Consider the following 27,741-nt stretch of genomic DNA (forward strand, 5'->3'; position numbering starts at 1 on the left):
TCGTTCCCCTCTATTCGACATTGGTGAGGCCTCATCTGGAGTACTGTGTCCAGTTTTGGGCCCCACAGTACAAGAAGGATGTGGATAAATTGGAGAGGGTCCAGCGAAGGGCAACAAAAATGATTAGGGGTCTAGAACACATGACTTATGAGGAGAGGCTGAGGGAGCTGGGATTGTTTAGTCTGCAGAAGAGAAGAATGAGGGGGGATGAGACTTCTGCAAGAGGTGGGAACAGGCGCCCTCCCTTGCAGAGAGAGCCAATAAAGACATCCCAAGCAACAGGAAAGAATACTGCTGCACAAAGATGTACAGCCATGCTGTTTACAAAACACTTACATTGTACAATTATTTGTGAAGACAAATATTTTGGTTTTCTTGCAATTATACAGTTGAAATACAAACGAGTAACATTTAAAGCAGTTCGTTTTAATGTAGGTTTGAATAAAAATGTTAATTGTTTCTAAAACCACACTCAGATGCTTGTTTTGGCAAGAAGGTAATGTAAAGCCAGCCACTCCTTTTTCTACCTTGTCACAATGGTCACCTTTTCCAGGTGAGAAGAACCCCTCTCCCTGTCCACATTTCAGAAGGTAACCAACTGGCGGATGGGGGCACCGCCGCGCGAGCTGAGACCCCCGGGCCAGGGGGCTGGGAAGGGCAAAGGCAGCAAGCGGCGGCAGGGACGAGGCAGCTGTCCGCAAGCGCGGCGAGCAGCGGGTGGCGCGGCGGAGCCGGCTGCCCCCGCCCCCGGGCAGGGCGAGCAAAAGCGCCGCCTTGGCCGCCGCCGCCGCCAGTGCTCGCCCTGCCGCGGGGCGCGGAGCAGCACCTCGCCCTCGGCCCGGGCGCGCCGGGGCCAGCGCCTCCCCCGCCATGCAGCAGGAAGCGGTCAGCTGCCGCATGAGCGGCGCGGCCGGGGAGCCCGGCGCCCCGGGGGCGATCACGCTGGAGGAGCTGGACAGCATGGCCGAGGAGCAGAGCCCCGACGCGGCTGATCACAGCAGCAGCTGCTCCCGGGCGGAGGAGGAGGCGGCCGCCGCCGAGCAGGAGCGCCTGCTCAGCTACTGGCAGAGCGTGGGCAGGGGGCACCAGGTGGACGTGCCCAGGGGTAAGGACCCGCCCGCTCGCCGCAGCCCGCTCGCCGCACGGCAGCGCAGGAGTGTCCCCCGGGCTCCGCACCGGCGGCCCCAGGTCCCAGAGTCAGAGGGGGGGTGGCTGTAGCCGACCGAGGGCTAGAGAGACCAGACGAAATGGCGAGCATGGAGAAGAGGCAGCGCACGATTAAAAGGGTTGTGTATTTTGTGGGGCAGCCCCACTTCTCCTCTTCATCTCCATCCTCGGCCACTTTTTCAGTCTGCCACCATAGATGCGTAAAACGGGAGCCAGGATCCAAGGCTCCCACAACAACTCCGGGTGACATTTGAGGTGGTTAGTGCTCTTGCACCCTTTTTAAGGTCATTTAAAGGCCATCCCAAAATTCAAATTTAAATTTGAGCCTCTGTACAAGTGTATTTAATTTATGCAGTAAACGAATGTGCCTGTAAGTGATGAAACAGTGTGAAGCTGGGTTAAACCTCTTAACAATAAAAACAGTTTAGGATTTAGCAAGATTACACAGAAGGAACTTGGAAGGAAGGAGCATACTTATTAGAAACGTGATATTCCAATTCTTTTGGGAATCTTACAATACTGTCCTACCATTAACAAATTTTACTTTTGTTTTATGGACTATGCAGTTTTTTCAAATGCTGTGTCTGTATAGTGAGATTGAAAAAGAAAGGGAAGAGGAGCAATGATCCTTCCAAGGAGGAGCAGGGAAGAGATTACAATATGTGTTATCACCGTGACAGGTTTCAGAGTAGCAGCCGTGTTAGTCAGTATCTGCAAAAAGAAAAGGAGGACTTGTGGCACCTTAGAGACTAACCAATTTATTTGAGCATAAGCTTTCTTGAGCTACAGCTCACTCTCAAGAAAGCTTATGCTCAAATAAATTGGTTAGTCTCTAAGGTGCCACAAGTCCTCCTTTTCTTTTTGTTATCACTATGACTCTAACAGAATTGGCTTCCAGACTGGTGAAACTGAAAATAATGTGTGTACAGTTATAAGGCTGGTAGGGGTGAAAGTTTACTCTTGGAAGAAAGCGGATATATGCCTGTGACTACAGGAAACGGGCAGGGAGTGAGCTGTTTAGATTGTGGTTCTATTATAATTGATCAAAGAGCTTGCACCAATATTTTTGAAACAGTGACTTCTGCGAGGCTGCTGCTAAATATCTGGTTTACAAGCCAACTTTTACACCTTCTAATTTGTATTTAGTGTCACATGTATCAAAAATTTTAGTCACTACCATCATGAAATTTCCCACAGTAATATTTTAATATAAGGGTGTGGATAGGGAGAGCTCATATTAAAGTTTGTTTGGTATTAGCTATCATGTAACAAATATCGCCTTTTGACTATAGTTAAGGGAATGTAAATTAGACCTCTAGTTTCAGGTGTTTTTGGGAAGTTACACTTCCAATTCTGAGACATGTGGCCTGAACCATCAAGAACAGAGCAGTGTGCATATGAGATAAGTGGATCAGAATATGGATAAACAAAGTCACAGCTAAAACTTTGTTCAAAGTAATTGTGGAATTTTTTTAAAAAATTGTTTGGAGTAATTTTTCAGGTCCTAGGAACCTGACTTGTTTGTAGTGCAGGACATACACTAAGTAAAAAATGTGGACAGCTCATCTCTAAAACAGAGTTTGGGAATTTTCTTTGGTTTTGTTTTTTGTAAACATCTTTGTCACCATCCTTGATCCATCCAATGAAGTGAGCTATAGCTCACGAAAGTTTATGCTCAAATAAATCTGTTAGTCTCTAAGGTGCCACAAGTACTCCTTTTCTTTTTATTTTTAGTGTTTGTAGAAAGTGACTGATACTCTATTCCTGTCGCAACAGCAGGCCCGATAGTCAAACCAATGCCTACCCACTGAACCATGGCAATGGCAAACGCCTCAATATAACAAATACAAAAGTTTTCCTTTAGTTATAAACATAGCTCCTTCACTATCATCAGAAGCAGGAAACCTATAACTGCAGGTATTTCAGATTACTTTATTCCAACTTAAGAGACTCCTTACAAATCTTTAAAAAAATGGCAAAACCAAGCCTATCCTACTTGCTTGAAGCATCCAGTTGCTGAATTTTAAAGTTATTAGCCAAGATATTTAATGCCATCATAATATAAAAGGCATTGTGTATGCCATATACCTGCTTAGGTTAGTGACTGCCAAGTAGAATCCTCCTCTCTTTTCTCAAGTGAAGCCTACAGTAGGTCTGATGAATTTAGATCAGGTGCCTGGTAGGACATTCAGTATCTGGTGAATGTATATGCTAGTAAGACCCACCACAATTAGAGGTTACCAAATCTTCATATTAACTGACTTCTAAACCAAGTCCCGTCAAATATATCAGACCAGTCCTACCCTCTTCCAACTGAAATCCCACCAAAAAGACTTGCTTCTTCTATAACACTCACATATAGTGTCAATCCTAATTACCATTTTAATATTTAAATAATTGAACCCTCAAGATGTACACATAGTGCTGCAATTCATCCTTCTTCAGCCTGTCCCCTCCCAAAGTTATTTCACATCTTATGTCATGTCTGAATGTTAAGCTTTAAAGGACATGTACCATATGGCTCAAGTACCTATCACACTTGTGGGCACTATTTTAAAAATATATATATGCTATACTCGTTTTTACGTATAAATCCATAACAAATGTTCAAATTTAAAAGCAGTTTGAATTGAGTAATATGTATTTTACTTCACAGTTCCATAATACAAGTTGTTTGGCTGACATTCCAAAGACTTACCTTCAGGCTAAACATGAAAAATTTCCTCTAATGGAATTTTTTTTAAAAAGGTCACCAGAAGGGGTGAAATAGAGCTTATAAAGAATACCTTATGCTACGGAGATACTTCAATATATCAAAAACCTTATTCCAACTACTCTCCTGAGATAAAGGTAAAAAATCCTATTACTATAAGCAGCATAGACAAGAATAAAGAAAAGGAGGACTTGTGGCACCTTAGAGACTAACCAATTTATTAGAGCATAAGCTTTCGTGAGCTACAGCTCACTTCTTCAGATGCATATCGTGGAAACTGCAGCAGGCTTTATATATACACAGAGAATATGAAACAATACCTATTCCCACCCCACTGTCCTGCTGGTAATAGCTTATCTAAAGTGATTTCCAGCACAAATCCAGGTTTTCTCACCCTCCACCCCCCCACACAAATTCACTCTCCTGCTGGTGATAGCCCATCCAAAGTGATAACTCTTTACACAATGTGCATGACAATTAAGCTGGGCTATTTCCTGCATAAATCCAGGTTCTCACATCCCCCCCACCCCCATACACACACAAACTCACTCTCCTGCTGGTAATAGCTCATCCAAACTGACCACTCTTCAAGTTAAAATCCAAGTTAAACCAGAACATCTGGGGGGGGGGGGGTAGGAAAAAACAAGAGGAAACAGGCTACCTTGCATAATGACTTAGCCACTCCAAGTCCAGACGAGAGCTGAGGAAGCGTTGTTCTAAATCAGCCATAAAAATGTTGGCATACTGTGGGCCCATGCGGGTACCCATAGCAGTGCCGCTGATCTGAAGGTATACATTGTCCCCAAATGTGAAGTAGTTATGGGTAAGGACAAAGTCACAAAGTTCAGCCACCAGGTTAGCCGTGACATTATCGGGGATAGTGTTCTTGACGGCTTGTAGTCCATCTTTGTGTGGAATGTTGGTTTTTATGGCTGATTTAGAACAACGCTTCCTCAGCTCTCGTCCCCTAAAGCCCCTACTCTACTTGCGCTATATTGATGACATCTTCATCATCTGGACCCATGGAAAAGAAGCCCTTGAGGAATTCCACCATGATTTCAACAATTTCCATCCCACCACCAACCTCAGCCTGGTCCAGTCCACACAAGAGATCCACTTCCTGGACACTACAGTGCTAATAAACAATGGTCACATAAACACCACCCTATACCGGAAACCTACTGACCGCTATTCCTACCTGCATGCCTCCAGCTTTCACCCTGACCACACCACACGATCCATCGTCTACAGCCAAGCTCTGCGATACAACCGCATTTGCTCCAACCCCTCAGACAGAGACAAACACCTACAAGATCTCTGTCAAGCTTTCTTACAACTACAATACCCACCTGCAGAAGTAAAGAAACAGATTGATAGAGCCAGAAGAGTTCCCAGAAGTTACCTACTACAGGACAGGCCTAACAAAGAAAATAACAGAACGCCACTAGCCGTCACCTTCAGCCCCCAACTAAAACCCCTCCAACGCATTATTAAGGATCTACAACCTATCCTAAAGGATGACCCAACACTCTCACAAATCTTGGGAGACAGGCCAGTCCTTGCCTACAGACAGCCCCGCAACCTGAAGCAAATACTCACCAACAACCACATACCACACAACAGAACCACTAACCCAGGAACTTATCCTTGCAACAAAGCCCGTTGCCAACTGTGCCCACATATCTATTCAGGGGACACCACCACAGGGCCTAATAACATCAGCCACACTATCAGAGGCTCGTTCACCTGCACATCCACCAATGTGATATATGCCATCATGTGCCAGCAATGCCCCTCTGCCATGTACATTGGTCAAACTGGACAGTCTCTACGTAAAAGAATAAATGGACACAAATCAGATGTCAAGAATTATAACATTCATAAACCAGTCGGAGAACACTTCAATCTCTCTGGTCACGCGATCACAGACATGAAGGTCGCTATCTTAAAACAAAAAAACTTCAAATCCAGACTCCAGCGAGAAACTGCTGAATTGGAATTCATTTGCAAATTGGATACTATTAATTTAGGCTTAAATAGAGACTTGGAGTGGCTAAGTCATTATGCAAGGTAGCCTGTTTCCTCTTGTTTTTTCCTACCCCCCCCCCCCAGATGTTCTGGTTTAACTTGGATTTTAACTTGAAGAGTGGTCAGTTTGGATGAGCTATTACCAGCAGGAGAGTGAGTTTGTGTGTGTATGGGGGTGGGGGGGATGTGAGAACCTGGATTTATGCAGGAAATAGCCCAGCTTAATTGTCATGCACATTGTGTAAAGAGTTATCACTTTGGATGGGCTATCACCAGCAGGAGAGTGAATTTGTGTGGGGGGGTGGAGGGTGAGAAAACCTGGATTTGTGCTGGAAATCACTTTAGATAAGCTATTACCAGCAGGACAGTGGGGTGGGAATAGGTATTGTTTCATATTCTCTGTGTATATATAAAGCCTGCTGCAGTTTCCACGATATGCATCTGAAGAAGTGAGCTGTAGCTCACGAAAGCTTATGCTCTAATAAATTGGTTAGTCTCTAAGGTGCCACAAGTCCTCCTTTTCTTTTTGCGAATACAGACTAACACGGCTGTTACTCTGAAACATAGACAAGAATGTTATTCAGTGATTTAGCTTGAATTAATTTGCTTTCGTACAAAATTTTTTCTATCAACTCTCAATTTGTGTCATGTTATATATTTTATTGGACCAACTTCCATTGGTGAGAGACAAGCTTTTGAGCTTATACAGAACTCTTCTTTAGATCTGGGAAAGGTACTCCGAGGGCTAATGCAGCTGCACCGCTGTAGCATATCTGGTGAAGAAGCTCTAAACCAGTGCTTTTCAAACTTTTTGTATTGGTGAGCCCTCTCACATAGCAAGTCTCTGAGTGTGATATTCCCCCCCCCCTTATAAATTAAAAATGGGGAGGTAATGTAATTTAATGGGGACTTGGGGCTGTGAGCCCCACAAAGCTGACAGCTTGTGACCCCCATGTAACTACCCTGCGACCCCCCTGAAGGATCACGACACCCAGTTTGAGAACCCCTGCTCTAAACTGACAGGAGAGAGCTCTCCCATTGACTTATTTACTCCACCCCTGTGACAGGCAGTAGCTATGTCAGCTGGAGAAACTATCTACATTGGCGCTTAGGTCAGTGTAATTTACATCGCTCAGGGGTGTGGATTATTCACACCCCTGAGCGATGCAAGTTGCAGGGAAGTGGTAGTGTAGACAAACCCAGAGTGTCACAACTGAACAGATAGTAATTAGCACCTACTCTAAGGGACTACTCAAGGTGAAGTGGCCTGTTAACATTTCCTACAGTCATAGCACAAAAAGGGGGGTTAGTGGGTTGTAATAAGACATAAATCCAGTGTCTTTTTAGATCATGATTTTTAGGGTCTAGCAAAGTTATGAATTTCAGCTCCCAGGCTTGTCTTTTGAAAGTGTTGGTCAGATTTCCTTTGAGGATGAGGACTGAAAGGTCTGATTTCAAATGGTCCCTTAGAACATGAGCTAACTACGTGTATTAAACTATCTGTTTGAACTTGTATTTAGCTGTGACATGGAGTACCTTTCCCAGACCCGAAGAAGAACTCTATAGCACGTAAGCGTCTCTCCTCCCAACAGAATTTGGTCCAATAGAGAGACAAGTTGGGTGAGGTAATATCTTTTAATATCCTGGGACCAACACAGCTACAACTATACTGCATATCAAATTGTAAGTCAGCCTCCGATGATATTAAAGCAGGATCTGATGTTTTAATTACTAAGCAAAAAACTTAAGGTTTAAACCAGAGATCAAAGTTAACCAATATTAACATTTTCAATAACAGAGTTCTCTTCATTAGAAGATGACATTCAAGTCACACAAATAGCATAAAGCATGCATGTTCTTGGATAAAAAATAATATAAAGAGAACTACTGTAAAGATCTAAAAATGTAACTAATTTTTCCACCCAACAGACATCTACAGTTGTGGTGTACAAGATGAAACTCAGTCCTACTAACAAATAGTTACTTACCTTCCAGTAACTGTAGTTCTTAGAGATGGATTTTTCCACACACATTCCACTCAGTGTCCATGCGGGTGAGATTGGATTCTTTTGAACATCAATGTCTGCTAAGGCCACACTAGGTGCCTACCGTCAAGGACATGAAGGGTGGGGTGGCTGCAACCCAATAAAATCCTCTAGGAGCAGGAGTCCTATGAGTGGTGATGGAGGGTGCTTTGTAAAATCTGTGTGGACAACACATCTTAAAGAGCCACAGTTACTGTAAGTAACTGTTCTCTCTTCTTTCAGGGATTTGTCCACACATTCTACTCTGTGACTAAAATGGTTGCCCGGAGCTAGGGTGAGCAGAGGCTTACCTGAAGAATAATTGTAGAATCTTCACTACCAAAACTAGTATCCAACTTTGTAGCTTGCACCAGGGAATGATGAGTGGTAATGGTATGGACTGAACTCCATGCCCTTCATCTCTCTGATATGGGGATATTACCCAAGTAGGTCACCAAAGGTGCTTGAGCCGTGAATGAGCTTTCATCTGTCTAGGTAGATCTTTCTTAGCATATCTTGTCATAACACAATCAGAGACCTGCTTTGAATCTCTGATGGCATAGGTTGCTCCTTAGCCCATTCCACAAATGCCACACACAGTCTAGATGTACACCTGAATGGCATGGTCACATCTAAATAAAATGACAATGCTCAGGATTATCCAGCATGTGAAGTCTCATTTTACCTGGAGTGGAAGGCAGTTCAGGGAATGTGAAAAGACTGATGCAGAAGTTGGAAACCACCTTACGCAGAAACTTAAGGTGAGATCTGAGAGTGACAATGTTCTTGTGAAAGAATGTCGGGGGGACCCCATCACGAAGGCCTGAATCTCTCCAATTCACCTAGCTGATGTGATGGCACCAAAGAGGCTGTCTTCCTCAACATGTGATATAGAGACCTGGTAGCCAATGGTTCAAAGGGTGGACCCATCAGTCCGGTCATCACCAATTTGAGGACCAAGGCAGGAGGGGGTTCCCACTGCCAGACCAGTGGGGAAAGCATGTGAGCACCCAATGAAGAACCTTGTCGGGTGCTAGAAAATGGTACAGCCTTGTGCAGGAAGATGATTCACCAATGTCTCTGCCAAGTGTACTCATATCAAACTAAGGGTCAGGTTTTATTGTTTTAGAGAAAGTAAGTAGTTCAGTATAGCTGAAATCGGGGCTGCTACCAAGCAAGAGCTGATGCTGCATTGCCCAGACAGAAACCCTCTTCCATTTGGCTCTGTCAGTCTGGGTAAGAGTTTCCTGTTTTGGAGCAAGATGGCTTGAAATGCAGCAGAGCGGATCCTTTCTGTAGATGTTAGCCAGCCAGCATCCAGGCTATCAGAGGCAGGATCCAGCCATTATTCTGTAAGACCAGATCTGATAAGGAGATGATATGTCATTCTAAAAGGTTCACAAGGCTTGAGTACCAAAGCTGTCTGGACTTTGCTGGAATTATTATAACCCAACCTGCCTCAATCAGGGTCAGTATGGATTTTTCCTTGTCTACCCTGAGTCCCAGCACGTCAAAGAGGCTTAGTGTCCTTTGAAATAAGTCTGTCACTTGCTGGAAGGATTTTCCCTGTACCAGCCAGTCACTGAAGTAGGAATACACTTGGACTCCTTGTCTTCTCAGACACGCCTCGGCTAGGACATGGGGAGTACATGCAGGACTGTAGAGAAACCAAAGGGTAGGATTCTACTGACAGAGACATACATATCAGGAACCTCAGTTATCTTCTGTGAGCAGGATGTATTAGATGTGAAGGTAGGCATTTTGAAGGTTGAGAGCTAGCAAGCCAGTCCATAGGATCCAGGGAGGGGATTACAGAGGCAAGAGTCACAATATGGAATTTGAAGCAACAGACAAAGGTGTTGAGATGGTGAAGACTGAGGATAGGTCTTCAGCCCCCCTTTTTTCTTTGGGATTAGGACCTAGTGGCAAGTGGGACAGGTGGTTGCCAAAAATAGGAACAGAAGGAGGATCTGCAGACAGTCTGGCCGGACTCTCAATGTACGTGTCAAAACTGGTTTATGTCAGGAGCCCTGGAATGTGGGGCAGCAAGAAAGAACATGGTGAAATCACTGCCTCTTCCTCCAGGCTCGGAGGACTGTTAGTGCAGACAGTGACTGTCGTCTGGCATATGGTTGCTATTGTCTCAGGTGCTTCCTTTTTGGGGATGAGATGCACAAGCCTAAAGATCTCAAAGTAGTTCTTGAGTCTTTTAGGATGTGGAGAGCCTCATCCATATCACTGTTAAAGAGCTCACTGTCTTTGAATGGGAGGTCCTCCATGATGACGTAGACTTCCAGTTTCACTTCCAATGCTTAATACTACAAAGACCTCATCATCCTGGCACTGGCCATTGACCTGGTGGCTGCATCTGATGCATCAAGAGCCACTTGGAGCACTGTTTGGGCTGAAAGCTTTCCAGTTCCTCAAGCTGTCCTTTCTAGAGTCTGTCCCATAAAGGAAAGTTATATGTGGAGAGCAGCACTTGATCCACATTCACCACTCCCAACTAAAGTCTTACTTGGTGTCACCACGCCTTCGTGGGTCATAACTGAGAAAACCAAATTCAGGACAAGCTGCTGGAAAAAAGGGCAGACACACCCCAAAACTGGTGGTTATTCTTCCATGAGATATACCAAACCAGCAACAAATGTAAACTTGTGTCTTACCACACTGGCTAACAAGAAGTCAGAAATGCAGCCTCCTTAGATATTCCAGTCCTGGATTCAACACCCAGAACTAGACTTAAAGATGAGTGGTTCTTTAAAATCAGTTTAATTAAACAAAAGGTTCTCCTGATCTCAAAGGGCCAACCACACACCCAGGTCAATATATAACTCAGATCTTACCCAATAACCATACTGTTGCCAATCCTTTAGTATTTAAAATCTAAAGATTTATTTATAAAAAGACAGGCAGAAAATAATTAAAATTGGTTAAAGGAATCAAATACATACAATAAATGAAAAGCTCTTGGATCAGGCTTGTAGCAGTGATGGAGTAAACTGCTGGCTTAAGTCAAAGCTCTGGTTGCTTCCAAATCATTGGAAGGTCCTCAGTCCCCTGGTTAGAATGCTTAGTATAAGTCCAGAGGCTAGAGCAGGAAAGCAGCCAAATGGAGACGTTTCCAGGGCCTTTTATAGCTTCTCCTAGGTGGAGGGAAACTCATTGTTCCAAGCAAAGCACTCAGCACAGTTTGTGGAAGAGTACAGGCATACAAGATGGAGTTCAGTACCACATGATCTAGTCACATGCCCTTGCATTCTTCGATGAGTTATAGCAGCCATTACCCGTAGTCTGGCTGAAACGTCCTCAGGAAAGTCCATCAGATCCATCAAGTTCTCTCAAGTGAAGGGAAACCCACTGTTCTCTCTGTGGAAAATTACAGGTAGCAAGATGGTGTTTGGGGTCACATGGGCAAGTCACATGTCCATGCATGATTTCGCTTAGTCACAGCAGAAGCCATTACCAATACTCCAGATGGAACATTCGTAGGAAAGTCCATTAAGTGTAGACTGGCATCTCCCATGGTACATTGTGAGTTAAGTGTTCCTTAATGAGCCATTTTAACTTGAACAGTCCCTTCAAGATGTGCAGGCTAAATACCTTGTGGGTGGCTACCCAGGAGCAAACATTTGAAATCCAGGTATAGAGCTAATACTCCTAACTTCAAATACAAAAATGATACCTCCATACAAATACCACAATCATATTCAGCACATAACTTTTCTATTGACACCTAATTTGACACACTTTGTACAAGATTTGCTGCAAACATATAACAGTGGTAGCAATAATGATCTACATGGTCATATTTTAATTAGACAACATCACACTTGGGAATACACTTTCCTCCCAAAGAGGTCTGATTTCTTCAGGTCTTTCTCTTGAGAGCAAGGCTTTGGTTGGCCCTCCTGCTTTGGCTGGCTCTCCTGCTTTGGCTTCGCATGAGCCACCTGTAATACAAGAGTACCAATAGGTTTTCACAGAAATATTCAAACACTTTAGCTAACACCTGATGTCTCCTGTTGAGAGTTTTCGATGTTGCTGTGACTAAGACAAGCCTATGCCCAATCAATTAGGCTGATTCAAGCAGTCCAGCATTAATGGGCATGGCCACTTGCCCCAAGGAGGAAGGCTGCAGGATATCCAGAAGCTTATGTTGATTCTCTTGGATGATTTTCCACAGCAAAATATCCAGCATCTCCACTATTCTCTTTAACAGGTGCTAGAAGACCTTTAGCTTGTCCATAGAAGCAGTGGATTTAGGATTAACTGCTTTATCTGGGGAGGATGATGAGATGGCTAAAGGCAGGTGACTTTCAGGAAATGGTCACCTCCACTATATTCGTCTTCTCCCTCCATGAACAGAGGTTGAGCCAGGAAAGGGGCCTGGGCTGACAGGAGCTATTTCTTTGGCAAGACAACTTTAGATGAAGCTAACTTTCTCCAGTGCAGAACAAAAAACTTTGAAACCACAAATATTTTGTGTGAAATGGAATTCTTATTTTCCAACCAGCCCTACCTACAAGCCTTAGAAAAACCACAGTTTGGACATTCTTAGTAGAGACTTATTAGCGAACAGCTAAAATTGCTGAAGATTCTGTCCTTACTGAGCATGCTCAAGCTTCTCAGATATCCTACCACTGTACTGGCCAGACTGCACGTGTGAATCCCCACAGAGCAACTGAGCATGTGTCATCCCATAACAGCTCCAACATGTTACCATACTGCACATAAGCCATCCTCACAGAATGAGTGATCATGGTGCAGCCCACTGTAACAGGGGCAAAGACAGACCTGGCTGCTCCAGGCTGGGATGGGGCTGGGCATTGGGACTCAGAGCAGGGAGCTTCTCTCTCTTGTGGTCTCAATGACCCTCCTGCTGGCATCCAAGCAGCATGGAGAAGAAAGCTGTCTGATTCAAATGCAGAGAAGACAAAACCCAGACCTGGGGAAAGGAAAGTAGCTGGGAACGGGGACAAGAAGTCTGGTGAGTATGGGAGTGGGGGAGGAGAGAACCTGGGACTCACTGAGCAAGGAGACTAGGGGGATGGGAGCGAGTAGGCTTTGGGGCACAAACACTGAGATTGGACAAGAAGCAGGGACTGGCATGACGAGGAGCTTAGAACAAAATCAGTGGGGGAAGAAATGGGGGTGCAGGGGAAGGGAGACAGATCTGACAAGGGGCTCGGTGTTCAGGGAGAACAGGGACTGGCTAAACAGAGAAACTGACAAGGAACCAGGGAGGGGAAGAGGTCGGGGGAAAGACTGAGATTGGATAAGGAGTCCAATGGAGGGAAACTAGGACTGGAATCTGGGGGAGTGGGCATGGGAGAGCAGAGAAGTTGGATGAGGAACCTGGAAAGGGACACGAGGACTGGCTGGGCAAAGAGAATGGGTCTGGCATGAAGCTGGGTAAGCAAGAAGGAGATTGGAACAAGGAATTTGGGGTGGAGCAAAGACGCGAGTGGGACAGGACAGAAGGGTCTGTACCCACTAGAACACACTCCCCTGCAGAGTCTCACCATTCCTCTGCTGTTAGCAACTATCTTTGAAACTCACACACAAAGTGTCTCTCCACCCCCTCCAGTGCTGACCCACATACAAGATGACAACCTACAACTGCTATCAGTTATTCCATTAGCTCAAGTGGCAGAGGTCTATGCAGTGGATCTAAAAGGTTCCAAACTTGCAGAGGACCGATGTTGGTGTCCCTATAATACCACAAGAGGGCACTTCTTGTTATTCAGTTTGCTTTTTTAAAAAAGAGCTAGGAAATTACATACAAAAACATATTAAAAGACTATTAGGTTGCAAAGTCAAGCACTCAGACGTTAATTCTGGCATTTCCTAGGGGCCCTGTGCCACCTTAATTCAGCCGCGTGGGTGCCAGGACTGTGATCACAAGCAACACACATGACACTTAAGAGGCTCATTTTTTTATATGCAACACCCTCTTTGCTTACAAACAGAGCAAAGTAGTGTGCAAAATGCAAGTGTGCCTTTTAGCCCAAACAAAACTGGTAGCTTTTTGATTTTAGACTTGCCAGCGTCTTATGTTATGGCATTATGACTAATCTTAAAATATTAATCCACTGTGAATTCTTTCTGCAGCAGGATGTGAAAAATTTACAAATCTGAAGTTATGAAACCTATTTTGTCCTGATTCAAGCTTTTGTACATTACAGCTTCATTTTGCTAGAAAGTCAATATTTACTATTACAAAAGTTGACCAATTCATTTTGTCATTTTAAATATCTTCTGCACCTTTAAAGTTAAAGTAAAATCCCTTATCAAAAGTAGGTTATGTATCTCATTACATCATTGATATTTGACAAATATGTATAAAATATTATGCAATAGATGGAAACAATTGCAATATAAAAAGCCTTCTACATCACAGGTTTTAAAGTAGCATGCAGAAAAATTCCCCATGTTATTTAAATATTGAATTATGGACCTGTGGCTGTTTAAAATAAGCTTTCAAAGGACACGATCTTCAGCCAAACGTAAAGCTGGCATGTGTCATAAGTTTGGCCATTTTATTCCTTCTTAGCTTAACTCGATGATTCCCCCATGTAAGAAATCTCAGTAGTTTTTAAGTTAACGTGACAAAGCAAACTTCTTTTCAAGTAAGCTGTCGTGCCTGTCTGTGGTATTTAGATACCATATTAATGTCATACTTAATTCTGTATAAGTTGCATGCACGAACTCCCGATCAGTTCCTTGACTGAAATCCCTTGTTTTGCTTCAGGGCTTTGTTGTTGTTTTTTAAATACTCTCCTACTTTGAACTCCTTGTTATTAGGGAAGGCTTGTGTAAGGAGGCAGATATTGCACCATTCTCTGAAGACAGCCAGACAGTGACTTGTCCAATTTCTATGGTTACAAAGTTTGTCACATACCCTGAGCTGAAGTGTCCTGCCCGTCAGCTTCATCATATGCTTCATCAGTCACATAATCCCTGCTGCTTGCAGCTAATAGTGGATCCCAGGGAAAGATAGTGTTTTAGGGCATGTCTACACTTACCTCCTGCGTGATCGATCCAGCAGGGGTTGATTTATCGCGTCTAGTGAAGACACGATAAATTGACCGCCGAGCACTCTCCTGTCGACTCCAGTACTCCACCGGAGCAAGAATCGTTGGCGGAGTCGAAGGGGGGAGCGTCAGCAGTCGACCTACCGCAGTGAAGACATCGCGGTAAGTAGATCTAAGTATGTCGACTTCAGCTATGTTATTCACGTACCTGAAGTTGCGTAACTTAGATCGATCCTCCCACCTCCCCAGTGTAGACCAGGCTTAAGATAGCTACGCTATAGCCCACTGAGGGCTTCAGAGGTTAGGACCAGGACCTTGAATTTGATTCAATATTGAATGGAGAGCCAATGGACTACCAGAGTTATGTGCTCTCATTTATTTCTCCTGGTAGGAGAAACAGGCTGCTGCATTTTGTGCAAGTGTAGATTAATTTCCATAGATAGAATGAAAGTAACTGGAGGTGACCGAGATACTGTGGGTCACAATGACTAAACCAGTGGTTCTCAACCTATTTACCATTGTGGACCGCAAATGCAGCTCTCTATGCGTTATGTGGGAAGCATCCACACACACACGTCATACGATTAACTAAAAAAATTTAATCACAATTAATCGCACTGTTAAACAACAGAATACCAATTTAAATGTATTAAATATTTTTGGATCTTTTTCTACCTTTTCAAATATATTGATTTCAGTTACAACACAGAATACAAAGTGTACATTGCTCACTTCATATTATTTGATAAGTATTTGCACTGTAAAAATGATAAAAAATAGTATTTTTCAATTCATCTCATACAAGTACTGTAATGCAATCTTTTTATTGGAAAAGTACAACTTACAAATGTCCGGGTGGGCGGCTGTTACATAACTGCACTCCAACACAAAACAGTGTGCAACTTTGGAGCCTACAAGTCCACTCAGTCCTACTTCTTGTTCAGCCAGTCGCTAAGACAAACAAGTTTGTTTACATTTACAGGAGAAAATGCTGCCCGATTCTTATTTACAATGTCACCTGAAAGTGAGAACAGGTGTTCTCACATGGCACTTTTGTAGCCAGCATTGCAAGGTATGTGTGTGCCACATATACTAAGTATTCGGGCACCATTCCAGAGGACATGATTCCATGCTGATGACACTTCTTAAAAAAAAAGTGTTAATTAAATTTGTGAATGAACTCCTGGGGGACAATTGTATCTCTCTGGCTCTGTTTTACCCGCATTCTGCCATATATTTCATGTTATAGTAGTCTCAGATGATGAATGAGCACATTGTTTGTTTTACAAACACTTTCGCTGTAGATTTGACAAGACACAAAGAAGTTACCAATCTCAGATTTCTAAAGATAGCTACAGCACTTGACCCAAGGTTTAAGAATCTGAAGTGCCTTCCAAAATCTGAGAGGGATGAGGTGTGGAGCATGCTTTCAGAAGTCTTGAAAGATCAACACTCGGATGCGGAAACTACAGAACCTGAACCACCAAAAAAGAAAATCAACCTTCTGCTGGTGGCATCTGACTCAGATGATGAAAACAAACATGCGTCGGTCCACGCTGCTTTGGATTGTTATCAAGCAGAACCCGTCATCAGCATGGATGCATGTCCTCTGGAATGGTAGTTGAAGCATGAAGGCACATAAGAACATTTAGCGCATCTGGCATGGAAATATCTTGTGACACCAGCTACAATAGTGTCATGTGAACGACTGTTCTCACTTGCAGGTGACATTGTGAATGAGAAGCGGGCAGCAATTATCTCCTGCAAATGTAAACTAACTTGTTTGTCTGAGTGATTGGCTGAACAAGAAGTACAATTGACTGGATTTGTAAGCTCTAAAGTTTTACACTGTTTTATTTTTGAGTGCAATTAATTTTTTTGGACATAATTCTACACTTGTAAGTTCAACTTTCATGATAAAGAGACTGCACTACAGTACTTATATTAAGTGAACTGAAAAATATTATTTCTCTTGGGTTTTTTACAGTGTAAATATTTGTAATCAAAAATATAAATTGAGCACGGTCCACTTTGTATTCTGTGTTGTAATTATAATCAATATATTTGAAAATGTATAAAACATCCAAAACTATTTTTAAGTGACAGGTTTCAGAGTAACAGCCGTGTTAGTCTGTATTCGCAAAAAGAAAAGGAGTACTTGTGGCACCTTAGCGACTAACCAATTTATTTGAGCATAAGCTTTCGTGAGCTACAGCTCACTTCATTTTTAAAATGGTATTCTATTATTGTTAAACAGTGTGATTGTGTTTATTTTTTTAATCATGCGATTAATTGTGATTCATTTTTTTAATCACTTGTCAGCCCTAAAACACACACACACACACACTGTGGATGCAGCCCACATATATAAAACCCATATACCTTCGAGGATGTCACGTGGGCCACAGTTGTATACTGATTGGGCATGTTGAGAACCACTGGACTATGCTCTTATCTAGGTATTGTTTCCTGAACAGCTGTACATGTTGGGGTTTTCTACTGGAGCAGTGGGAGTGTCAACAAGCAACAAGGAGTATAGTAGGGCTCAGACAATATGCTACTTTGTGATATGAATAAATAGAGTCTCAAATTTCTATAATTTTAGAGGTGCAAAGGTAAGAGTCAACTGACTATGTCTTTCTACACTGAGGTAAGTCAGGCTCATTTTTAACAAAAACACAAAAGCAAAGTGGGCCAAAATAAAACCATATGTGCTTACTCCTTATTTCTGTAGTTTCAATTCTAGAATTAAAAACATATGATGTCATTGCAGACATGGCAGAGCCAATCCAGCAACTGACCAGAAATAATCAACATCAGGAGAGGGAAAGTATCCCATTTACACTGGTACACCGCAAAGAAAAGGTAATTCTTTTCCTGCAAAGTATTTATTCTGGTATTTGAAATGAGTACACTTTGATAAGCAATTTAATTGTATACGTGTTCAAGACTGATACAAACCTGGCCCTAATGTCTTAACAGTCCATAATTGAAGAAAGGGAGAACAGTACACACAAGTGATTGAAATCAGTATGCCTAGAATGAAAGTTAGGTGACCCAAAAACACTTCAGTATTTGAACATCCCAAATCAGTAACTGAATGTGTACTTAAATTAAGAGTTTAAAGGATATTTTCCCTTTATTTACCTTGTAAAAGGAAAGTTCAAAATTTTGAATACGTTTTCCTTTCCCAATGAAAATCCAGAATGCGTGTCTTGCCAGGTATGCAAGAGATGTTATTTTCAAATATAATTTTAAAAAATAAAGTCAGTGTTTCCCCAAGCAATTAGATTAAGTCCAAATTAAACAGAAAAAGTTAAAGTGAGAAACAGAGTATGAGATTTGTATGAACACCGCATAATAGCTACTGAAAGCTTAATGCAAGCTAAATACTTAGATATGTTAACTTCAACAGTAAGAGTCCAAAAAAAGACTGTCCTTGAGCATACTTTTGATTTGTGAATTTGCCATTTTGTACAATCCATGCTTCCTCTGATCCAGAGAACAGAATACCTTCTCTCTACTCAGAGCCTGGGCTAGCTACAGTCTAGTTCTGCTTTGCAGATTTCAGGAATACACATGTAGAAATTATCTTTAAAATGCCTCCAAGATAACATTTCCACTCCTTCAGACTATTTGAAATTCATTTCTAGTTTTCCACTTCCACTCTCAAAATGTATCACTAAGCTGGCTAATCAAGTGGTAGGGTTAACTTCTCTGTTTATCAGATCCATTGTTTTATCAGTACACAAAGGCTGTTACCAAAAGTGAGTGAAAAAATTCTCATCAGATATTTAAAAGCAAAAAGGTGAAGCCAGAAGAGTTGGATTATCTATCTATAGCTAATTCAATTAATTTCACCTGTTTACAAATAGACAGTATTAGTTATTGGAACTACAACAAACATTCATTGCAAACAGATTTCAGACTCTGGATTTTTCACCAATTGCATGTGCCATTTACTAGTCATTACAAATAATAGCATGGCCAAGCAGAAGGGGTCCAGGTTGGAAGAAAATGAGCAAAAGAATCTGTGCTCTGTAGAGCATACTCCCACCCAGAAGCTGGAATCTAACCCAAGATTCCTGAGCCTCACTATTCCTCTGCTATCAGCAACTGTGAAACCCACCAGCAAATGTGCATCTCATCCCCCTCTAGTGAAAGTCCACATAGCAGTAGTACAGGTATCCTCTCTCAGTTACTTCTTTACTGCAAGTGGCAAAGGATCTAAAGTTTCCACACCTACTGATAAACCAAGTTGGTGTCACTATGATGCCATATGAGGGAATTTTTTTCCTCAATTGCTTTTTTAAAAGCCTAGGAAATCAGTGTTGTTGTAGTGGTGTTGGTCCCAGGATATTAGAGAGAGAAGGTGCGATTTAATAACCTCCTCAAGGGGGGAGGGCTACTACAGCTCCTTCTCCAGGAATCAAAAGCAGTGGGTGGTGATTAAGGCCCCCTCCCCCAGTACTCCTTCCTGAGAAGACTCACATATACTAATTGAGACTGGATTCTCCAGAGATCAAGAGACAGAGAAAGTACTTTAGAATAAACTGCCTGAGTTTTAACTGACTTGAGGCTCTTTTTCCTGTTCCAACAAACAGAACTTTCTGTTTAATGGGGCAGAGACTAATGGGTAACCTCTAGTGAACTTTTGGTATACATATAGGAAAGTACTTTATTTTATAAGTTCTCTCTATAATGCTTTTAACCTTATGAACAAAAAGCGCTGTTCAAGAGCTGTGTGGTCACTTCTAACTGCTGGCAATACATTAGTCATAGTTCTCAGAAAAAAACAGAGCAGACACTGGTCTTTTAGGCAGACTGGCTTGCTGGGGATACCAGTGTAGATCAGGTAGTGCTGCAGCCTTAAAACCTCTGTCAGGAGGGAGTCAGACAGTTCCCACCCAGGAGAGGTGATGCCTGGAACCTGGAAATCTTTAAGCAGGTTCCTGAAGAGACCATGGAGGGGGAATACAGGTGCCGTTATCCTGGAACTGTGACAGTTACATACTATTTTCCTCTACAGGATCTGTGCCTCATTCAGTGGATGTGATGGAAAGTGCTCTGGGTATGAATCAAGGCTGTGTAGCACAGGAGGCTGTTGCCGATAGGACCCCTGCCTCTTGCAGAAATTAGAAGGTGTGTAGGAATGAGGCAGGGGATTGCAGGGAGAGAAAGATGGTCTCACAGTTAGCTGAATGCTGCCCTGGAGAATCAGATTCTATCTCTGCCTCTGCCCCCATTTTCTTATGTAATGCTGGACAAGTCACTTAAACCCAAACTTTTCAGGGGTGTTCACTAATTGTGTTCCTCATTTTCTGGGTGCCCAACTTGAGACACATGGCTATGATCTGAATAAATGCTGAGCACTCACTGCTGCTACTGCAGTCAGCTGAAGCCGTGCTTTGAACATATGAATTGTTATATAATGCTAGGTACGCTGAAAAGATCATGTTGTTGGCCTCTCAAATTAAGCACCCAAAACCAGTGGATACTTTTGACCTGTATCTCTGCCTTCAGCTCCCCTTTGGTAAAATGGGCATAGTAATATCCCTTCATCTCACAGGAGCATTGCAAAGATTGATTAATTATGGTTCATGAAGCACACACTTAACGATGAGTTCTGTAGAAAAGTCCAGGAGGAAATTAATACTGTCTTTAGAGCTGGGTTTGAATAGTGTGGAACGAGTAAGATGTAAAGCCACACATTCAACAACGAGGATAAAACAAATACTGCATAGCTGCTCATTAAGTGAGTACTGTCCATCCTGTGCACTGAATGAGGCAGGAGTTCTGGGGGAAAAAATAGTAGGTCATCAGGTAATTAGAGACTGTACCATAATGCATAGGTGTAAGGGAGTGAATTAAGGCTGCATGGGCAACTTTAATTCTGGTATTTCTTTATCTTTGAGTGCTTGACTTTGAAACCTCAATGTTCTTTGAACATAGCTGGTAATTTACAGTAGTACTGCAAACTCATTGAATGCTAAATCAGTTTAAGTTATGTTTCAGAGTAGCAGCCGTGTTAGTCTGTATTCGCAAAAAGAAAAGGAGTACTTGTGGCACCTTAGAGACTAACCAATTTATTTGAGCATAAGCTTTCGTGAACTGCAGCTCACTTCATCGGATGCATAAAGTGGAAAATACAGTGAGGAGATTTATATCCACACAGACCATGAAAAAATGGGTGTTCATCATACACATTGTAAAGAGACTGATCACTTAAGATGAGCTATTACCAGCAGGAGAGTGGGGTGGGGGGAGAGAAAACATTTTGAATAATGAGCTGGTAATAGCTCATCTTAAGTGATCAGTCTCTTTACAATGTGTATGATGAACACCCATTTTTTCATGGTCTGTGTGTATATAAATCTCCTCACTGTATTTTCCACTTTATGCATCCGATGAAGTGAGCTGCAGCTCACGAAAGCTTATGCTCAAATAAATTGGTTAGTCTCTAAGGTGCCACAAGTACTCCTTTTCAGTTTCAGTTATATTACCTTGCACTAACCTCCACATAAATCTGTTTTATGATCAAGTTACAGCACCATTGATTATGGCCCTTGTCAAGGTAATCATTGATATTGATTAGAGTTAATGGAAAACTTGGAAAAAAATGAATATATCAAAATGTGTAGATGGCCCCACTACCAGAGTTTTAAGTCTTAAAAAAATCCTGCAACTTACCAGTGTAATTATCTTTTGAGGCAAGTGGCTAGCACGCAGCTATATCTCAGCAGACAATCCCCATTAGATAACCTTAGTGTTAGCTACAAAAAAAGTGAACTAAATATTTAAGACTTGAAAAGCAATATTCTTTATAATTTTTTTAATTGGAACATCTAGATTTTAGTATAAGTCACGTCATTCTTTTCATTCTCCTGCCCATGTACCAGATAGCTTATTTCCTTTCAAAATAGGCAAAGGATCTGACTTAGTCATCTTAAACACTGAGAAGTTCTTTAAATTACCCATACCAAAGCTTAACATCAAATTAAGATACTAACTCATTGTCCGATTTTTTGTTTGCAGTTTGGGGAAGTGCTTTACGAAAAACGTCAGTATGGAAAAGCTAAATGGGCTTGTATTAAAATGCAAGAAGAACAGTATGAACAGAGCATATGTCTGGGATTCATGAAGCTTATGAAATATATTTGTGAGCAGAACTCTTCAGGTAACTACAGATGCTAGTTTTGAATTACAACATCTTCTGCTATTTATGCTCCAGCACCTCTCATCAATTCTAGTTTGATTTGCACCAACCAAATACACAATCCTTTATAGTAGAAACAGCTCCCTGTGACAGCTTCTTTGTATTGGAAATGAAAACAAAAAATACTCAAACTGAAATGCCTCCTTGCACAAACATTTCAAAAGCACAAGTTTTATAATTGAGTGATCTCCAGCTTTTATTTCCCACCAGGTCCTCTCCCTTTCAAATTCTGATGAGGCTGGGATTTGTGATTTTTGTACTACACTGAGTACACGATCAGCACTAGACAAATGAGTTTTTCCTGAAAGGCTGTCTGGATATTGGTCGTTCAAATATTTCTAAACTGTTAGAATACTAATGAAAAATTGTAAGAGTCAGTTTGCACAGCTAAAGGCCAGAAAAGACCACTAGATCATCTATTTCTAATCTGATCTCTTGTATAATACAGGCCACTAAATTTCACCCAAGTACCGCTGTATTGAGCCAAACATGCGTTAGCCAACACGAGCTATCTTCCTTGTATTGGAAGGCATCCAGTCTTGATTTGGAAATTTGTTCCAATCATCATTACCCTCCCTATTAAAAATTTGTGCCTAATTTCCGATATAAATTTGTCTGGCTTCAGCTTCCATTTATTGATTCGTGTGCCGTTTTCTGCTACATTACAGAGCCCTTTAGTACACAGAATTTTCTTCCCCCCAAAAGTACATATACACTAATCAAGTCACCTCCAGTTTTTCAACTTCCTTTCTAAAATGTGAACACCAGAAATGGACAAAGCATCCCAGTATCAGTCTCATCAATACCCATATACAGAGGTAAAAATCACCTCCCTACTCCCATTCCCCTCTTTATCCATCCAAGGATTGCATTAGTCCTTTTTGCCACAGTTATCATATTAGGAGCTCACACTGAGTTGCCTGTCCACTATGACCCCTAAATCTTTTTCATAGTCACTGCTTTCCAGGATACAGTCCCTCTTTCTGTAGATATGGCCTGCACTATTAGATGTGTAACTCTGCATTTGGCTGCGTTAAAATGCAAAATAATGGGGTGTGTGTGTGTGTGTGTGTGTGTGTGTAAAAATATATATACAAACCTGTTAGATTAATAAACCTAAAAAGACAAGTGTTCAGGGTTAAGGCAGTTTGTGGAATAAGGGAATTATTCCTGTGTAACTCCATGTCTGGAGGACCCTATTCTGCAATAAGAATGCTCCTATTCCAAATCCAAGTGGATTAAGTTATTTCAGACAAAGGTACTCTTATTGCAGAACAGCAGCATCCACTCATGGAGTTAATCAGGAATAATTAATTCGCTTTAAATTCACACACTACATTACTCTGATTAACTTTCATGTGTAGACAAGCCCTAGCTTTGCCAAACCTAACTACATCTAGACAGGGAAGAGCTCTCAGAACACTTCATTTTAATATATTGTATGTACTGCAAGTCCAAGGCACAGTGGAAGATTAATATCAACTAGCTGCCTCCAGCCAACAGCACCTAAAGCCACCACTTTCTAAATCTACTGAATTCCATTCTGCTATGAAAAACTTTTCTACTCTACAGTACTTTATCTACGCCTAGCTTAAGAATGTTCAATATTAGTTTTAAAACTTCATACATATTGAGTGCAAAAGTTCTCTTTTGTATTCTCTAGAGTGATGGTCATGTATTTTTCTTTAGGATTGTACTTGGGGATGACTATACCCATTGTGACTCTAGTGCATACTAACGAATCTCACTCAGAGATCACACGTTCAGTGACAGTCGCATACTACCTGCCTGAACTACTGCAGGAGCAGCCACCTCAGCCTTATGATTCTGACATAATTATTGAAGAGTGGCCTCCTACTGTTGTTTATACTAGGTAAGAAACATATTAATACTGTTCTAGTAAAGCCCTACGTAGTACAGGTCTCTTTCTATATATTTAAAATAGAATATGACAAAAACTAAAAGCTAACATTGAAAATCAAAGCGTGTGTTATATCTATTAAATACCTCTTGTTTCAAAGACCAAAGTCAAAGTCAACTCAGGAGATAACTATTACATTCTGTAGACGGTTGCTAAGGTCACAGAAGTATTTAACTTTTTGAAGTAAATTAGTTATGGTGATACTTCTATTGCGTCTTTTTATATAAAAAATGGAATGTTAAGTGCAACAGGGAATGTTACATCTGACACTTGTAAATTTTGGGTTAAGAAACATTTTAGCAGTTATCACCATGTATAATACATACATTAAGCAGTATCATTGAGAATCACCATAGAACCACTGGGAAGAGAAAAAGAATCTTCCAGGTTTAGAGGGGACTTCAGGAAATACAATAAAAGAATAGAATATAATTAAAAATTGGTTGTTGCAGGAGCTTCAGAGGGGTCACCAATGAAGACTCTATAATGAGAGAAATACACTTCTTGGCAGAACTTCTGGAGAGCCCTGAGCTATGTTTGCAGAATATATTCATTGTTGCAGGATACACCAATCCAGCTGCTGCAAATCGACACAATGAAATATGGTTCCTGCAAAGGCCGTAGTCTCCCATTTCTGATGCCTAGCATTTTCCAAATTCAGTTTGTACACAATGGCACGCTTAAATTTGCAAGTGAATCATGTCAGGCTAGTCGACAGCTTTATAAGTCTTTGTGATAAACTATACACAATTTTTAATCCTATTTTCCTAAACTACATATCGCAGTCTATCAAATTAGCAAGACAATCAATCCAATTTAGTTATTGAGCCATCAGGGTTAACATCTGAAATTTTACTGCCAATTCAGAAAAAGTCTTATACACAATTTCTCATTAGTTACTTCAGTTTTTACAGCTTATCCATAATATTTCTGAGATTTATAGTACTTTTCAAATTGATTCATGTAATCTTTGTAAACAAGATAAATTCAAGTCACAAAGGTATAGATCATAAGTTCTAGTGTTAAAAAACTAAACTTTTTAGATTTTTCAATTAACATATTAAATATTTTTCCACTACAGCATCTCTAGGGTGCCCAAAACATTTAGCAGGAGATTTTCAAAAGTGCTCAGTGTTGGCCCAACTCTGTTCCCAGGGAAGACAATAATAAAAGTTGGGAGCAGAGTTTGGTCAATGCTGAGCGCTTTTGAAAAAATCCCACCCTTGAGTACAGGTTTTCCCCACTCTTCTCAAAAACTGAGTTAACCAAAGTATTTGTCACCTTTGAAATACAGAGTCCAGGATGCGAAGAGTCAGTTGCATTATTCATTCAAGTTTTGTAAGTAAATAGTTCAATTTTTCCATTTTTTAAAACTCACTACCACACACCCATATATGACTGAATACAGTACTCAGCAGACAGAAGATAGACATCATTCCGGCTCAGCTGTTCAACTTACTGAGTGACATGACCTTTAAAGAGAGCTTTGCCTAGATATTCAGAATATAGTAATCAAGGCAGATTAATTGGCATCACGGAAACTTGAAGGGATAAATCTCCTGACTGAAATATTGGTATATAGGGGTACAGCTTGTTCAGGAAGGACAGGAAGGGCAAAACATGAGGAGGTCCATAAGGAGGTGGGAGGCAGACTAGTTGAAAGTTTCTGAGTAAAGATAAAAGGGAGAGAAAATGTGTGTGACATCATAGTAGGAGTCAAATATAGACCACCAGGAAGAAGAAGTGGATGAGGAATCTCTAGAACAGACAACAGAAATATCAAACACAAGACCGGATAGTAACAGGGGAATAACTACGTAGACATCTGTTGGAAAAGTAATATGGCAAAGCACAAGTTCTTGAAATATACTCGGAACAACTTGGTGTTTCAGAAAGTGGAGGAAGTAACTGGGGGACAGCCATTTTAGATCTGAATCCAACCAATGGGGAGGAATTGGTAAGGATTCTGAGGGTCGAAGGCAATTTGGTATAAACTGATCAAGAAATGACAGATTCTAAGGAAAGAAAGGAGGAAGAGCAGCAGAACAAGGACACTGCACTTCAAACAAGTAGACTTTAACAAACCCAGAACTGACAGATTTTTCTTCCCATGGAACTTTATCTAAGTGACAGAGGAGTTTAGGAAATCTGGCAGTTTCTCAAGGAGACAATATTATAGCCATCTATTCCCAAGTGAAGGAAAGACTGGAAGAATAGTGAGAGGCCAATATGGCTCCATCAGGAGCTCTTTAAGGACATGAACATCAAAAAGGAATCCTACAAAAAGTGGAAACATGGATAAACTGGTAGGGAGCAGTACAAAAACGAACAACACAGGCATGTAGGGACAAAATCACAAAGACTAAGGCACAAAGTCAGTTACACTGAGCAAGGAATATAAAAGGCGATAAGATGATGTTCTTTAGATATATTAGAAGCAAGAGAAAGATGAAGGAAAGCATAGGTTCGCTACTTAGCAGGGAAAGAAAGCTAATAACTGATGACATCACCAAGGCTGATGTGTTTAATTCCTGTTTTGCTTTAGTATTCATTAAATACTCAACAAAATTAATATTGACAACAAGAGGGAAGGAACACAAGCCAAAATAAGAAAAGAACAAGTTAAAGAATATTTATCTAATTAGATGTATTCAAGTTGGCAGGGCCTGACGAAATTCATCCTGGAGTACTTAAACTAGCTGAAGCAATCTTTGCGCAATTTGCAATTTTCTTGAGATCTTCTGGAGGATGGGTGAGGTCCCATAGGATTGGAGAAGGGCCAATGTAGTACCTAACTTTAAAAAGGGAACAAAGAGGACCTGAGGAATTCTAGACCACTCAGCCTAACATTGATAGGTGAAAGATGCTGGAACAAATTATTAATCAATCAGTTTGTAAGTACCTGGATGATAACAGGGTTATAAAGAATAGCCAGCATAGATTTGTCAAGAACAAATCATGCCAAATCAACAAACTTCATTCTTTGACAGGGTTATTGTCCTACTAAATAGGAGGAAAGATGTGATATATCTTGATTTTAGTAAGTCTTTTGACAGTTCCATATGACATTCTCATAAGCAAACTAAGAAAATGTGGTCTAAATTAAATGTGGTCTGCATTACCTAGGGAGGTGGTAGAATCACCTTCCATAGAAGTTTTTAAGGTCAGGCTTGACAAAGCCCTGGCTGGGATGATTTAATTGGGGATTGGTCCTGCTTTGAGCAGGGGGTTGGACTAGATGACCTCCTGAGGTCCCTTCCAACCCTGATATTCTATGATTCTAAGTGCACAATTGGATGAAAGACCATACTCAAAGTAGTTATCAATAAGGCTGCAAATTTGTCATGGAGGTCATGGATTCCATGACCTTGGTGACTTCTGCAGTGGCCAGCTGCACCAGCTGCTGCTGGGGCAGTCTTGGGCCATTCCCGCCCCACTCCGAACAGCAGCAGGAGTTTGGGTGGAGGGCAGGAGTGGGTGAGGGCTCTGGTTGACGTTTACCTCGGAGGGGCTCCCCGGAAGCAGTTACATCCACCTCCCTTGGCTTCTAGGGGGAAGCCCAGCCAGGGGGCTTTGTGCACTGCCTGCACCTGCAGGCACCGTCCCCGCAGCTCCCATTGGCCGCGGTTCCTGGC

The 27,741-nt window shown here is 41.6% G+C and overlaps 2 protein-coding genes across 12 annotated transcripts in view; one reads left to right on the top strand and one right to left on the bottom strand.

Moving 5' to 3' along the window:
- FANCM (FA complementation group M) overlaps positions 1-27,741 on the bottom strand; it is a 145,443-nt gene that overhangs the window by 105,005 nt on the left and 12,697 nt on the right. The window lies entirely within an intron of this gene.
- Positions 797-27,694, top strand: LOC140913563 (heme-binding protein 2). Its single transcript, XM_073350256.2, has 5 exons — positions 797-1,105; positions 17,743-17,834; positions 22,005-22,146; positions 23,875-24,058; positions 24,559-27,694. The coding sequence occupies exons 1-5, from the start codon at positions 871-873 to the stop codon at positions 24,728-24,730; spliced, it is 825 nt and encodes a 274-aa protein (XP_073206357.1). The 5' UTR covers positions 797-870; the 3' UTR covers positions 24,731-27,694.

This window comes from Lepidochelys kempii, chromosome 6, assembly GCF_965140285.1.
Source record: "Lepidochelys kempii isolate rLepKem1 chromosome 6, rLepKem1.hap1, whole genome shotgun sequence".
Taxonomy (NCBI): Eukaryota; Metazoa; Chordata; order Testudines; family Cheloniidae; genus Lepidochelys; species Lepidochelys kempii.